Consider the following 13,241-nt stretch of genomic DNA (forward strand, 5'->3'; position numbering starts at 1 on the left):
CGGGGACTGATCTCCCGCTCTCGGTCCATCGGCGCCATTTTGGCTGCCACTCAAAAATGCGCCGATGGCCCGATAAAAAAAAAAACAACCCACCCGACCCTTTAAAAATGACCCCTTAGCTTCCCCCACCCTCCCGAGCCCCCCAAAACATTTTAAAATTACCTGCTGGTCTAGTGGTAGTCCCGGGAGTGATCTCCCGTTCTCGGGCCCTCGGCTGCCACTCATAAAGATGGCGCCGATGGTCCTTTGACCTTACCATATGACAGGGTATCCATGCCATTGGCCGGCCCCTGTCACATGGTAGGAGCACTGGCTGGCCGGCGCCATCCAGTGCTCCTACCATGTGACAGGAGCCGGCCAATGGCACGGATACCCTGTCATACGGTAAGGGCAAAGGGCCATCGGTGCCATCTTTGAGTGGCAGCCAAAATAGCGCCGATGGCCCGAGAGTGGGGAGATCGGTCCCCGCCGCTCCCACTGGACCACCAGGTAATCGTAAAAGTTTTGGGGGCTTCGGGAGGGTGGGGGAATGTAAGGGGTTAATTTTAAAGGGTAGGGCCTCACTAAAAAAAAAAATAACGATGTGAATCGGAACCAATTCCGATTCACATCAGCCATGATCAGATTTTTTCCCCCCTCTAGCCGAACCCGATCGTTAAGATGATCGGGCACAACCACGATTCACATTTCTAGGATCTATATATAGACAACAAAACAAGGACTGAATTATGTGTTTCATAATGTGTGCACATTGTTATGTGTTTCAATGTATCCCGCCCCTGAGGCGACAGTTTTTAGTTCCTTGTAAACCGGTGTGATATGTATCTTATACAGGAACATCGGTATATAAAAATTAAAAATAAATAAATTACATAGTCTGGGTAAACAAATAAGCATGGGTGTAGCTTGCTTATTGCGGCAATTACTATCCCTGACTAATTAAGCTAGATATTCACTTAGATGCAGTTCCAACACTGCTCTCTCTACATTAATGGCAGGGGTGGAAGGGAAACAGAACCAAAAGGTTACTAAGAGCCAAGAGTAACAGATAAGTATGAGAAAAAAAAGAGTGCAAAAGTTTTCTGGCAGACTGGATGGTAGGGATGTGCAGAGCAAAATTTTATGTTCATATTTTTTATGTCCGAAAGGGGGTCCCACTTGCGGCCAATATGGACATAAAAAAAAAATCCAATGAGTTGGGTATATGTACATATGTGCAAAAAAAAAATTTAAACCCCCTCACCCTCCTTAATCCCCCCCCCGACTTACCACAACTCCCTGGTGATGGAGCGAGGAGTGAGGACGCCATTTCTGCAATCCTTGGCGAGAAGCATGTGACGTCGGCGGCACGTCGAGTGACGCTGGCGTCACGTGATTCCCGGCTCGTTCGCGGCCGGACGGCTCGTTCGGCCCAAAAAGAACTTTTGGCCAGCTTGGGGGGGTCAGGAGGCCCCCCCAAGCTGGCCAAAAGTTCTTTTGGGCCGAACGAGCCGTCCGGCGCGAACGAGCCGGAATCACGTGACGCCAGCGTCACTCGACGTGCCGCCGACGTCACATGCTTCTCGCCAAGGATTGGCAGAAATGGCGTCCTCACTCCTCGCTCCATCACCAGGGAGTTGTGGTAAGTCTGGGGGGGGGGATTAAGGAGGGTGAGGGGGTTTAAATTTTATTTGGCTCAACAATCGCGATTCCCACATATCGAACATATCTATGTTCGATATGTGGGGAAATCCGATCGTTTATGTCGAATCAATTTTTAAGTAAAAAAAAAATATGAGTTGCGTTTTACTAATGCGGTCAATCCGAATGCACACCCCTACTGGATGGGCCGTTTGGTCGTCTTCTGCCGTCATTTCTATGTTTCTATATGTTTCTATGTAGGATGGCTAGCAAACACTCGGCTCGATCCAGTAAGGCCGCGGTAAAAACAGTGCGGTAGTGTCAGGCGCACCCTTCCTCCCCGCACGCACAGTTCTCTTCACTAACTCCCCGATACTCTCCTCTAATCGCATGCAAATGCATGCCGCGGCTTTAAAGCGGTAGGGAAGGGTTATGGCCGCGTAACCCATTTTACTGTATAGGCGCTTAATACAGCGCCTATACAGTAACCTGATGCGCTGGTACCTGTCATTTCAAATGACATTTGAAATGACAGGTACCAGGAAGTGTAAAAATCAAAATTTGTAAATACCTGTCGGAGGGCCGCGTGGGTCCAGGCGGCCGGCGGGATCCGGGGGGCCGGTGGTCGCGTGTTAAATCTAGGCCGCGGGTGGGTGGGCGCGGCGGCAGCGGCGGCGGGGGGACACGCGTTAGTTCGAGACGGCCGGCGGGCGGCGGGTGGTCGCGTGTTAAATCTAGGCCGGTCCGCACAGGCGCGCATTCATTCATTCACTGCCGGTGGGGGCTGCCGGAGAGGCAACCCCCACCGGCAGCCCCCACCGGCAGTGAATGAATGAATGCGCGCCTGTTCAGCGTTCAGCGATACAGTCTCCAGCGATACAGTCGTGCAATTGGGTAGGGGTAGGCAGCAGCGGGGTCCGGGGGTGGCAGCGAGATCCGGGGAGCCAGCAGCGGCAGCATGATCGATCGCGCAGGCAGGTAGGTGGCAAAGTACAGATGGCCGCCTGCACGGAAAATCGTGCAATTGGGCCGCTGAAGACGTGACGTCACACCCCGTGACGCCAAACGTCGTGACGTCACGTCTTCAGCGGCCAATTGCACGATTTTCCCGTGCAGGCGGCCATCTTACTTTGCCACCTACTGCCTGCGCGATCGAACATGCTGCCGCTGCTGGCACCTGGATCTCGCTGCCACCCCCGGACCCCGCTGCTGCCCTACCCGCCGCTCCCGGATCCTGCTGCCGCCCCCCCCCCCTCCCGCTGCCGCTGCCCCCCGGACCCGCTGCTGCCTACCCGCCGCTCCCTGATCCTGCTTCCTCCCCCCCACCCCCCCCCCCCCGCTTCCGACCCGCCCGTGCGATTTGGCGCTCATCCAGGGAGGGAGGGAGGAAGGGAGAAGGTACTACCGGATGCCGCTGATGGCTGCCCGCCGCCCACCGGCCGCCTGGACCCACGGCCCTCCGACAGGTATTTAAAATGTTTTATTTTTTTATATAACACACAGGTATTTTTGTTTTTTACACTTTTTAAAACTTTTTTTAGCAGGCCCGAGCCTTGCTACTTTTTCGTTTGTTTTTTTTTTGCCCTGGTCCCGTCCGGTCTCCTGCAGCCCCGTCCGGTCCGGACGGGGCTGCAGGAGACCGGACGGGACCAGGGCGGGTAAGCAATGTTTTTACCCTACACTACACTACACTAACTCCTACTAGGGGGAGGCGGTAAACTAGCAGGTTAAGGCCGCGGCAGAACAGCGGGTTAGGGAGGAGATAATATCAGCGCCCGTTACAGTATCGCAGGGGATAGATAATTCCTTCATTATACAGCTTTTTCGTTCATTTACATGCCGGGTGCGGAAAGGGTTATGCGTCTGTTTTCAGAAGCGATACGGACGTGTGAAACTGGAGACTGTATCGCCGAACTGCCTTGCGCGCCCGAATTGTGCGCTACGAGCACGTTACAGACGGGCAATCCTCGAGCGGACGATACTGGATCGAGCTGACTGAAAGAGAGAGCAGAGAGCTAAAATGGGCTTCTCGGTTTCAGAAAAACAATTGTCCTCACAAAACTCCCCCACCAGGAAGTGTCTGAAAACTATAACACACTCCTTGCAACCTCATAAAAGAGTTCTTTTGAAGTCTAATGCAATTAAGGGCTAATTTTAATAGCCCTGCGCGAGTGAAAACCGGGAGATACTTGTGTGGCTGGGCCGCGCACGTGCCGAGGGATTTTCAAATGCCCACAGCCAAGTGCATGTCTCTCGGTACACACAGAAGAACAGGTTTGTGAAAAGGGGTGGACCCAGGGGCAGGGTGTGGGCAGGGCGTGGGCGGGCTTGAGGCGCTGTCCACTGAAATGCGCGGCAGCAGCCGACCAGCCCGCACAACCTGCTACTGCTCCAGAGAGCAGCTAAGTAATAAAACAAAAAAAACGTAGGGTAGCTAGCGGGATTTTAGGGGTCGGGGTAAGAAGGGGGAAAGGGAGGCAGGAATTTCCCTCCCAGTCCACTCCTTTATTGGAACGGACTGGGAGAGAGCTATGTTAAAGGCCTAGAACTTCACCATGTGCATCTACTAAATTCCTCCCCACTCACACGCACAAGGCCGCACTTGCACGCACCGATGTAAAATCATGTGCGCGACCAGCAGATTTTGTAACGTGCGCACATGTCATAAAATCAGCGCGTCCATGTGCCGGGGGACTGCGTGCAGGTTTAAAGTTACTGGCACTGTATGGGACGCTTTTAGGACACCCTTTCACAAGAGAACATTTGGATATGAAAAACTGACATCTCCGAGTTTCAGTGTGTTTTTAGAAAAGACATTCATCTATAATACCAGATACTATGATGGCTCTTAGACTGAGAAAATACCTTGTCGGTCTACCATCAATACAGACTGATAAAAGAAAAACATGAAATTGGATACAAATGGTACCTTATCTGCTCGCTGGAATAGCAATGTAAGGTGTCTTTCCTAATCACAATTACTGCCCAATGTCCTCACCAAACCTGGGGCCCACATGGGAGCATCAAAAACCTGAACCCCCACCCATAAATCTGAACCCGATATCACAGCCCATCAAAGTGGCTCCTGGACCCTTCAATTCCCCCAATCTATGGCCTTCAATAGTTTTCGAACCCTCCCATCTGGGTCCCCTCTCCCAATCCCCAACCCTCCAAATTACAGCCCAGTCATGATGTCTCCCTCAAGAAGTCATGACAGAGCTGCAGCAGCCTCATTCCCCCCCCCCCCCCCCCCCCCCCCCCCCCCACACCCCCTACCTCCCAGATCCTCAAATCCCTAAGTTGTGGCATATTTGTGGTCTCCTGGAAAGAATTAAATTGTGGAACACACAATTCTCAGCTTCACAAGGATCTCCTCTGCCTTTCATGGGACCCACATGAAACAGACTATGATGGCAGATTAGGACAGTAAAGCACGTCTGCTCTGCCTTTTTCCGCTAGCTAGTGCCATTCCACAGACTGAACTTGATGGTTAGCTTTTCCCCTGTGCTTACCCCATACTGGCTTGAATTCCACAACCAGAAACTTACATTCTTCATCTACATACTTCATCACTTCTAAATTTTTAACAGAAGTCATTGCACAAGAGAACTCAGTCTTACGCTCGAAGAAAACCTGATAACCTCTTACTTGATATGAATATGTGGACATCTGCAGACATTGCAGATGGGAGAGACCTTCAGTACCAAGCACCCTATATTGAGAAGAATTAATAACTGGCATAAGTAAGATATTCAGATACAGGACAGGGTTGGATCAGGGAGTGGGACTGACTGGTGATGTTTCAGGGTCAAGGACACATTTTTGCTCGAGGATACAACTAGGCTTAGGACTCCCTTGGACTAGCATAATATTTGTAATATATCTTGAGCTCCATCTAGCACCATGCTCAGACTCAATATACTTTATATGATTAACTAGAAGTCTAAGAAGTCTGATTAACAGAAGTCTAAGAAGTAAGATGGGAGAATTAGAACGTATAGCAGTGAATGATGACATAGACTTAATTGGCATCTCAGAGACATGGTGGAAGGAGGATAACCGGTGGGATAGTGCTATACCAGGGTACAAATTATATCCCAATGACAAAGAGGAGCACCTGGAGGCGGTATGGCGCTTTATGTCCGGGATGGCATAGCGTCCAACAGGATAAATATCCTGCATGAGACTAAATGCAAAATTGAATCTTTATGGGTTGAAATCCCTTGTGTGTCGGGGAAGACTATAGTGATAGGGGTATACTACCGTCCACCTGGTCAAGATGGTGAGATGGACAGTGAAATGCTAAGAGAAATTAGGGAAGCTAACCAAATTGGTAGTACAGTAATATTGGGAGACTTCAATTACCAGCAACACGATAGTGCAAGGAAACATCAAAGTTCCACAAACAGTTCATCAAAAGGTGTATATTTATTCACATAGATTCATCCGGCAACTCCACTTTCATATAGCAAGCATCTTATAGAAGTCCCCCGACACAGGGGACTTCTATAAGATGCTTGCTATGTGAAAGTGGAGTTGCCGGATGAATCTATGTGAATAAATATACACCTTTTGATGAACTGTTTGTGGAACTTTGATGTTTCCTTGCACTATCGTGTTGCTGATTACTTGCTTAAGTGCAGGTTTACTGCTTCTTGTGGCTTTGGAGACTTCAATTACCCCAATATTGACTGGGTAAATGTATCATCAGGACACGCTAAAGAGATAACGTTCCTGGATGGAATAAATGATAGCTTTATGGGGCAATTGGTTCAGGAACTGATGAGAGAGGGAGCAATTTTAGATCTAATTTTCAGTGGAGCACAGGATTTGGTGAGAGAGGTAACTGTGGTGGGGCCACTTGGCAATAGTGATCATAATATGATCAAATTTGAATTAATGACTGGAAGAAGGACAGTATGAAAATCCACGGCTCTCGTGCTAAACTTTCAAAAGGGAAACTTTGATAAAATGAGAAAAATTGTTAGAAAAAAACTGAAAGGAGCAGCTACAAAAGTAAAAAATGTGCAAGAGGCGTGGTCATTGTTAAAAAAATACCATTCTAGAAGCACAGTCCAGATGTATTCCACACATTAAGAAAGGTGGAAAGAAGGCAAAACGATTACCGGCATGGTTAAAAGGGGAGGTGAAAGAAGCCATTTTAGCCAAAAGATCTTCATTCAAAAATTGGAAGAAAGATCCAACAGAAGAAAATAGGATAATGCGCGTTGGCAAGTTAAATGTAAGATATTGATAAGACAGGCTAAGAGAGAATTTGAAAAGAAGTTGGCCGTAGAGGCAAAAACTCACAGTAAAAACTTTTTAAAATATATCCGAAGCAGAAAGCCTGTGAGGGAGTCAGTTGGAACGTTAGATGATCGAGGGGTTAAAGGGGCACTTAGAGAAGATAAGGCCATCGCAGAAAGATTAAATGATTTCTTTACTTCGGTGTTTACTGAAGAGGATTTGGGGAGGTACCCGTAATGCAGAAGGTTTTCATGGGCAATAATTCAGATGGACTGAATCAAATCACGGTGAACCTAGAAGATGTGGTAGACCTGATTGACAAACTGAAGAGTAGTAAATCCCCTGGAGCAGATGATATACACCCCCAGAGTTCTGAAGGAAATAAAAAATGAAATTTCAGACCTATTAGTAAAAATTTGTAACCTATCATTAAAATCATCCATTGTACCTGAAGATTGGAGGATAGTTAATGAACCCCCAATATTTAAAAAGGGCTCCAGGGGCGATCCAGGAAACTACAGACCGGTTAGCCTGACTTAGTGCTAGGAAAAATAGTGGAAAGTTTTCTAAACATCAAAATCACAGAACATATAGAAAGACATGGTTTAATGGAACAAAGTCAGCATGGCTTTACCCAAGGCAAGTCTTGCCTCACAATTCTGCTTCACATTTTTGAAGGAGTTAATAAACATGTGGATAAAGGTGAATAGGTAGATGTAGTATACTTGGATTTTCAGAAGGCATTTGACAAAGTTCCTCATGAGAGGCTTCTAGGAAAAGTAAAAAGTCATGGGATAGGTGGCGATGTCCTTTCGTAGATTGCAAACTGGCTAAAAGACAGGAAACAGAGAGTAGGATTAAATGGACAATTTTCTCAGTGGAAGGGAGTGGGCAGTGGAGTGCCTCAGGGATCTGTATTGGGACCCTTACTTTTCAATATATTTCTAAATGATCTGGAAAGAAATACGACGAGTGAGATAATCAAATTTGCAGATGATACAAAATTGTTCAGAGTAGTTAAATCACAATCAGATTGTGATAAATTGCAGGAAGACCTTGTGAGACTGGAAAACTGGGCATCAAAATGGCAGATGAAATTTAATGTGGATAAATGCAAGGTGAATCATATAGGGAAAAATAGCCCATGCTATAGTTATTACACAATGTTAGGTTCCATATTAGGTGCTACAACCCATGAAAGAGATCTAGGCATCATAGTGGATAACACATTGAAATCATCAGTTCAGTGTGCTGCAGCAGTCAAAAAAGCAAACAATGTTAAGAATTATTAGGAAGGGAATGGTTAATAAAACGGAAAATGTCATAATGCCTCTATTGCTCCATGGTGAGACCGCACCTTGAATACTGTGTACAATTCTGGTCTCCGCATCTCAAAAAAGATATAGTTGCGATGGAGAAGGTACAGAGAAGGGCAACCAAAATGATAAAGGGGATGGAACAGCTCCCCTATGAGGAAAGGCTGAAGAGGTTAGGGCTGTTCAGCTTGGAGAAGAGATGGCTGAGGGGGGATATGATAGAGGTCTTTAAGATCATGAGAGGTCTTGAATGAATAGATGTAACTCGGTTATTTACACTTTCGAATAATAGAAGGACTAGGGGGCATTCCATGAAGTTAGCAAGTAGCACATTTAAGACTAATCGGAGAAAGTTCTTTTTTACTCAATGCACAATTAAACTCTGGAATTTGTTGCCAGAGGATGTGGTTAGTGCAGTTAGTGTAGCTGGGTTCAAAAAAGGATTGGATAAGTTCTTGGAGGAGAAATCCATTAATGGCTATTAATCAATTATACTTAGGGAATAGCCACTGCTATTAATTGCATCAGTAGCATGGTTCTTCTTAGTGTTTGGGTAATTGCCAGGTTCTTGTGGCCTGGTTTGGCCTCTGTAGGAAACAGGATGCTGGGCTTGATGGACCCTTGGTCTGACCCAGCATGGCAATTTCTTATGTTCTTATGAAAATGTCATGATGCCTCTGTATTGCTCCATGGTGAGATCGCACCTTGAATACTGTGTACAATTCTGGTCGCCGCATCTCAAAAAAGATATAATTGCAATGGAGAAGGTATAGAGAAGGGCTACCAAAATGATAAGGGGAATGGAACAGCTCCGCTATGAGGAAAGACTAAAGAGGTAAGGACTTTTCAGCTTGGAGAAGAGACGGCTGAGAGAGGATATGATAGAGGTGTTTAAAATCATGAGAGGTCTAGAACGAGTAGATGTGAATTAGTTATTTACTCCTTCGGATAATAGACTAGGGGGCACTCCATGAAGTTAGCATGGGGCACATTTAAAACTAATCGGAGAAAGTTCTTTTTTACTCAACGCACAATTAAACTCTGGAATTTGTTGCCAGAAGATGTGGTTAGTGCAGTTAGTATAGCTGTGTTTAAAAAAGGATTGGATAAGTTCTTGGAGGAGAAGTCAATTACCTGCTATTAATTAAGTTGACTTAGAAAACAGCCACTGCTATTACTAGCAACGGTAACATGGAATAGACTTAGTTTTTTGGGTACTTGCCAGGTACTTGTGACTTGGATTGGCCACTGTTGGAAACAGGATGCTGGGCTTGATGGACCCTTGGTCTGACCCAGTATGGCATGTTCTTATGTTCTTAACTATGCTCCAGTCTTGTGGTCAATGTATATTGCATATCATTTGTTATCCACGTTTTGCTTTCCCCTGGAAAAGGCAGAATATCAAATGAACATAAATAAGTGAAATAAATACATAAACTGCAAACAAGTACAATTAGAATTGGCTAAGACTTACATTTTGTACTGACTTTCAGACTTAAAATTCATGTTGTGTTATTACTGTACGTTTGAAGGTCTATATTCAGCCACTATGCAGCTGAGCTAACCAGATAACTTAGTATGAATATTCAGAGGTGTGACTGTGCTGCTGAATATCTCTAACTGTCTTAAAGTTAGCCAGATAAGTCTATCTAGTTAACTTTAGGACTAAACTTAGCTGGATAAGCTAACCCCAAATATTAGAGTTAGCTGTATAACTTAACTAGCTAAATCAGCTTCTCCCACTTATACCCTTTCCCTGCTTGCCACTTAGCCAGCTAACTATTTAGCTGGATAAGTAATTATCTGGCTAAGTAGTGGCTGCTGATCTGGGCACTTATTCAGCTACTAGCACTTAGCCAGCTAAGTGGTGCTGAATATGGACCTCTGAATGCATAAGATGTATATTTTTCAGTTTTATTCTTTTTGGTTATAGGAAAGGGCCAATATGAATTGGCAAACTGTCTGTGTCTGGTACTCTTGTCATTCAAGGCTATTCTTCTTAAGATTCACGTTAAGAAAGATCCCCAGTGAAGGATGTGCTGATCATTGTGTTTCTCTTCCTTTCTCAGTTATGTGGAGAGCCCACGCCACACTATACAAGTGGATTTCATGGAATACTTGGATGAACTTGCCATGCAGATAGACGTGAAGCCCAACTTGCTCTCCCTTCTCCTTACGGATCCAAAGCTAGCCAAGGAAGTGTTCTTTGGTCCATGTTCACCTTATCAGTACCGCCTGAGAGGACCTGGAAAGTGGGAAGGAGCCAGGCAAGCTCTCCTGACCCAAAGAGACCGAATTATCAAAGCCACAAAAACTCGACAACCAGATAATAAAATGATGACCCATTCCTTCTCAATCCCATTAACTCTTAAAGCAGTGGCTCTCCTATTTGTCTTGGCTGCGGTTTTCCTATATTTCTAGTTATTCAGTTTCCGTCTCATAGAATCAAGAGTGAGTTGATTTTTAACAGATGAATTAAATTTTTAAGTAACTCCTCACTTTTGATTCCTCTTCTCTCCTCTGCTCCTCATTCTGCAAGCAATAGAAAGAGCCTTCATATCCCATCCACCGAGTTCCTCCTCTTTTAATATCCTTGTTTACTTTTTTATTGGCTTGATACAATTTTGCACACTTTTTTGAATCAAACTTTGTTCCTGAAGCCCTGTCTCTGCTGGGACTGAGAGGTCCCAGCAGAGACAGGGCTCCATCTCATCATTTCAGTGCGGTGGTGAGTGTCAGGTAGGGGAGAGGTCACAGAGCTATTGTACAATATCTAAACAACTAAAAAAGGAATAATCTATGAAGTCCATATTCAAAAGTCCCAAACATCATCAGACAAATCGGATGTTAAATATAACCCCACTCCCAACCCAGCCGGACAAGTTTTAGCTGGATAGCTCATAGTCTCGCTGAAACTTAGCCAGACAAAAAAAGAGGCATTCTGAGAGCATTCCTAATGAGGCAAAGGTATCCAACTAACTTAGCCAACATCCAGCTGTATCTGACTAACATCAAACCATGGTAGTGCTCTAACATACGTAAAACAGCCTATATCGGCGATAGAGCACTGTTGTGATGATATCGTTATCTTGTGATTATACATGATAGTTATCATTTCCCCACCCTGGTACCCTCCCCTATTATAATGACGTTCTTTGCACGTGATTTGCATGAATAATGCAAATGCATGCAAAGAAGGTCATTACAAGACAATTTGATGCAAATATTTTATTGCAGTTGACCAAGAACGTGGTCAGCTATGATAAAATAACAACACCTCTTTGAAATGCAGTAAATGTGAGGTGGGAGCACCTGGAACCTAACGTGGGTCCCAAGGCACCGGCCCAAAAGAAAACAGACCTGCAGATCAAGAAAATGTTGAGCCCTGACCCCTGGCTCAACCTGGGGGCACCACTCAAGGCAGCCCTGACTGCCCAAAAGAAAAGAAATAGCCAACTATGCCTACGCGGCGCTGGCACCCCCATCCTGTCCCACCCAAAGGTAGAATAAAAGACAAAGACCCCTCCCTCCCAAAGATAGAATAAAAGACAAAGGTTACACTGATTGAGGTTCAGTCTCCCCCCCCCCCCCCCCCCCAAAAGTAAAATATAAGCACTGGGAGTTCAGTGCCTCCTTTACCCCTGAACCTTGAGAAGGATCATAAGGTCCCTTGATGGGGCCAGAGCGCACCCTCACATCCGGCCCGGTCTTCGCCATTTTTCAAAATCTCGCCATCCTAACCTTGGCCCAGCTATGTGACTGGGGCAAGGTCCAGGGATCAGAGCATCTATCCATGTGTGGCCAGATACCTTGCCACTTCACCAAATATATTCAAAATATATCCAGTTAAATGGTTGCAGAATTTGGTCCCAGACCTGCAAAACAGCAATGTTTAGTTCTTCTCTGCTTTAGCACCTTCAGTTACATATAGATAAACGGCCTGGCAAACCACTTCTGAAAAGGTAAGGTACATGAAGAAAAATAAGAGGATGGACCTGTCGTGCCCTGGAAAAGGTGATCTCAAACCAGAATATCTTTTATAGGACAGAGTGAGTAGTCTTCATTATCTGCTTATTTTCTTATAGAGAGTTTACTTTCTTAGAGGGGCCTGTAGCTAAAACATTAACCAGCTTGTGAAGAGCGGGAAGCAGAAATAAAATGTGTATGCTTTCAGAGATTTATGTAACGTTTCACATATTGTAATTACTCATATATTATAATATTACGATGGGTGACCTAGAACCCAGAGCTTATAAAGCTGGGGATCCCCTTATTCCCCACTCACTGTGTAACTTTGCACATATTTAGATTGTAAGCCTTCTGGGGCAGAAACATTGTAATCAGGAATTATGTACGGTGAGTTCGGGTCATGGAGAGGGGGGTTTCCTATGCATGATGGGCCACCTCTTCCAGAAACGCACTCCCCATCACGCACCATTGCTCCAATAGTTTATTAACAGGAAAGACTTGTAAGGATAAGAGTTTAATAATAATAATTAAATACTGTATTGGTTTTCCTTTCACTGTAAAATCACATCCTCCCCATACATTTCTGTCTCTTTGTTTCTGCTGGGTGACCTCAGAGTGGAGGAGTAGCCTAGAGATTAGAAGAGCAGCCGCCTGGAAGCCAGGGTTCGAGTCCTGCTGTCACTCCTTGTGACCTTGGGCAAGTCACTTTACCCTCCATTGCCTCAGGTACAAAGTTAGATTGTAAGCCCTCTGGGGATAGGGAAATACCTGAATGTAATAAAAAAAAAAAAAAAAAAGTATATATATCTCCTTAGAATGTAACAGCCCTTATGTAGCTTAAAGATGACTTGCACCTTAAATACATCCAGAGCTGTTATATTAAACTGAATCCACTGAAGATTGTTAGCGTGTTTTATTTTGCACCGTGATTGGGAGACGGCACAGCCTTCTACCAGTATCTCATCAGGAATCTTGCCCAGGGCAGCCATAACCTAAATGCTCCTCTGTTTCCATCGCCTTTATCTAGTTTCAGGGAGGCAGACAACTGCACTAAGGCGGTAACTTTAAAACAGCCGCGCGGGTACATAC

The 13,241-nt window shown here is 45.4% G+C and overlaps 1 protein-coding gene across 1 annotated transcript in view; it reads left to right on the forward strand.

Moving 5' to 3' along the window:
* LOC115099784 (dimethylaniline monooxygenase [N-oxide-forming] 5-like) overlaps positions 1-13,012 on the forward strand; it is a 42,764-nt gene extending 29,752 nt beyond the window's left edge. Inside the window, exon 8 of the mRNA XM_029617630.1 lies at positions 10,253-13,012. Within this exon, the coding sequence (XP_029473490.1) occupies positions 10,253-10,604 (352 nt within the window). The 3' untranslated portion in view covers positions 10,605-13,012. The remainder of the gene's footprint in view (positions 1-10,252) is intronic.
* The last annotated feature ends 229 nt before the right edge of the window (positions 13,013-13,241 follow it).

The sequence above is a fragment of the Rhinatrema bivittatum genome, chromosome 10, assembly GCF_901001135.1.
Source record: "Rhinatrema bivittatum chromosome 10, aRhiBiv1.1, whole genome shotgun sequence".
NCBI lineage: Eukaryota > Metazoa > Chordata > Amphibia > Gymnophiona > Rhinatrematidae > Rhinatrema > Rhinatrema bivittatum.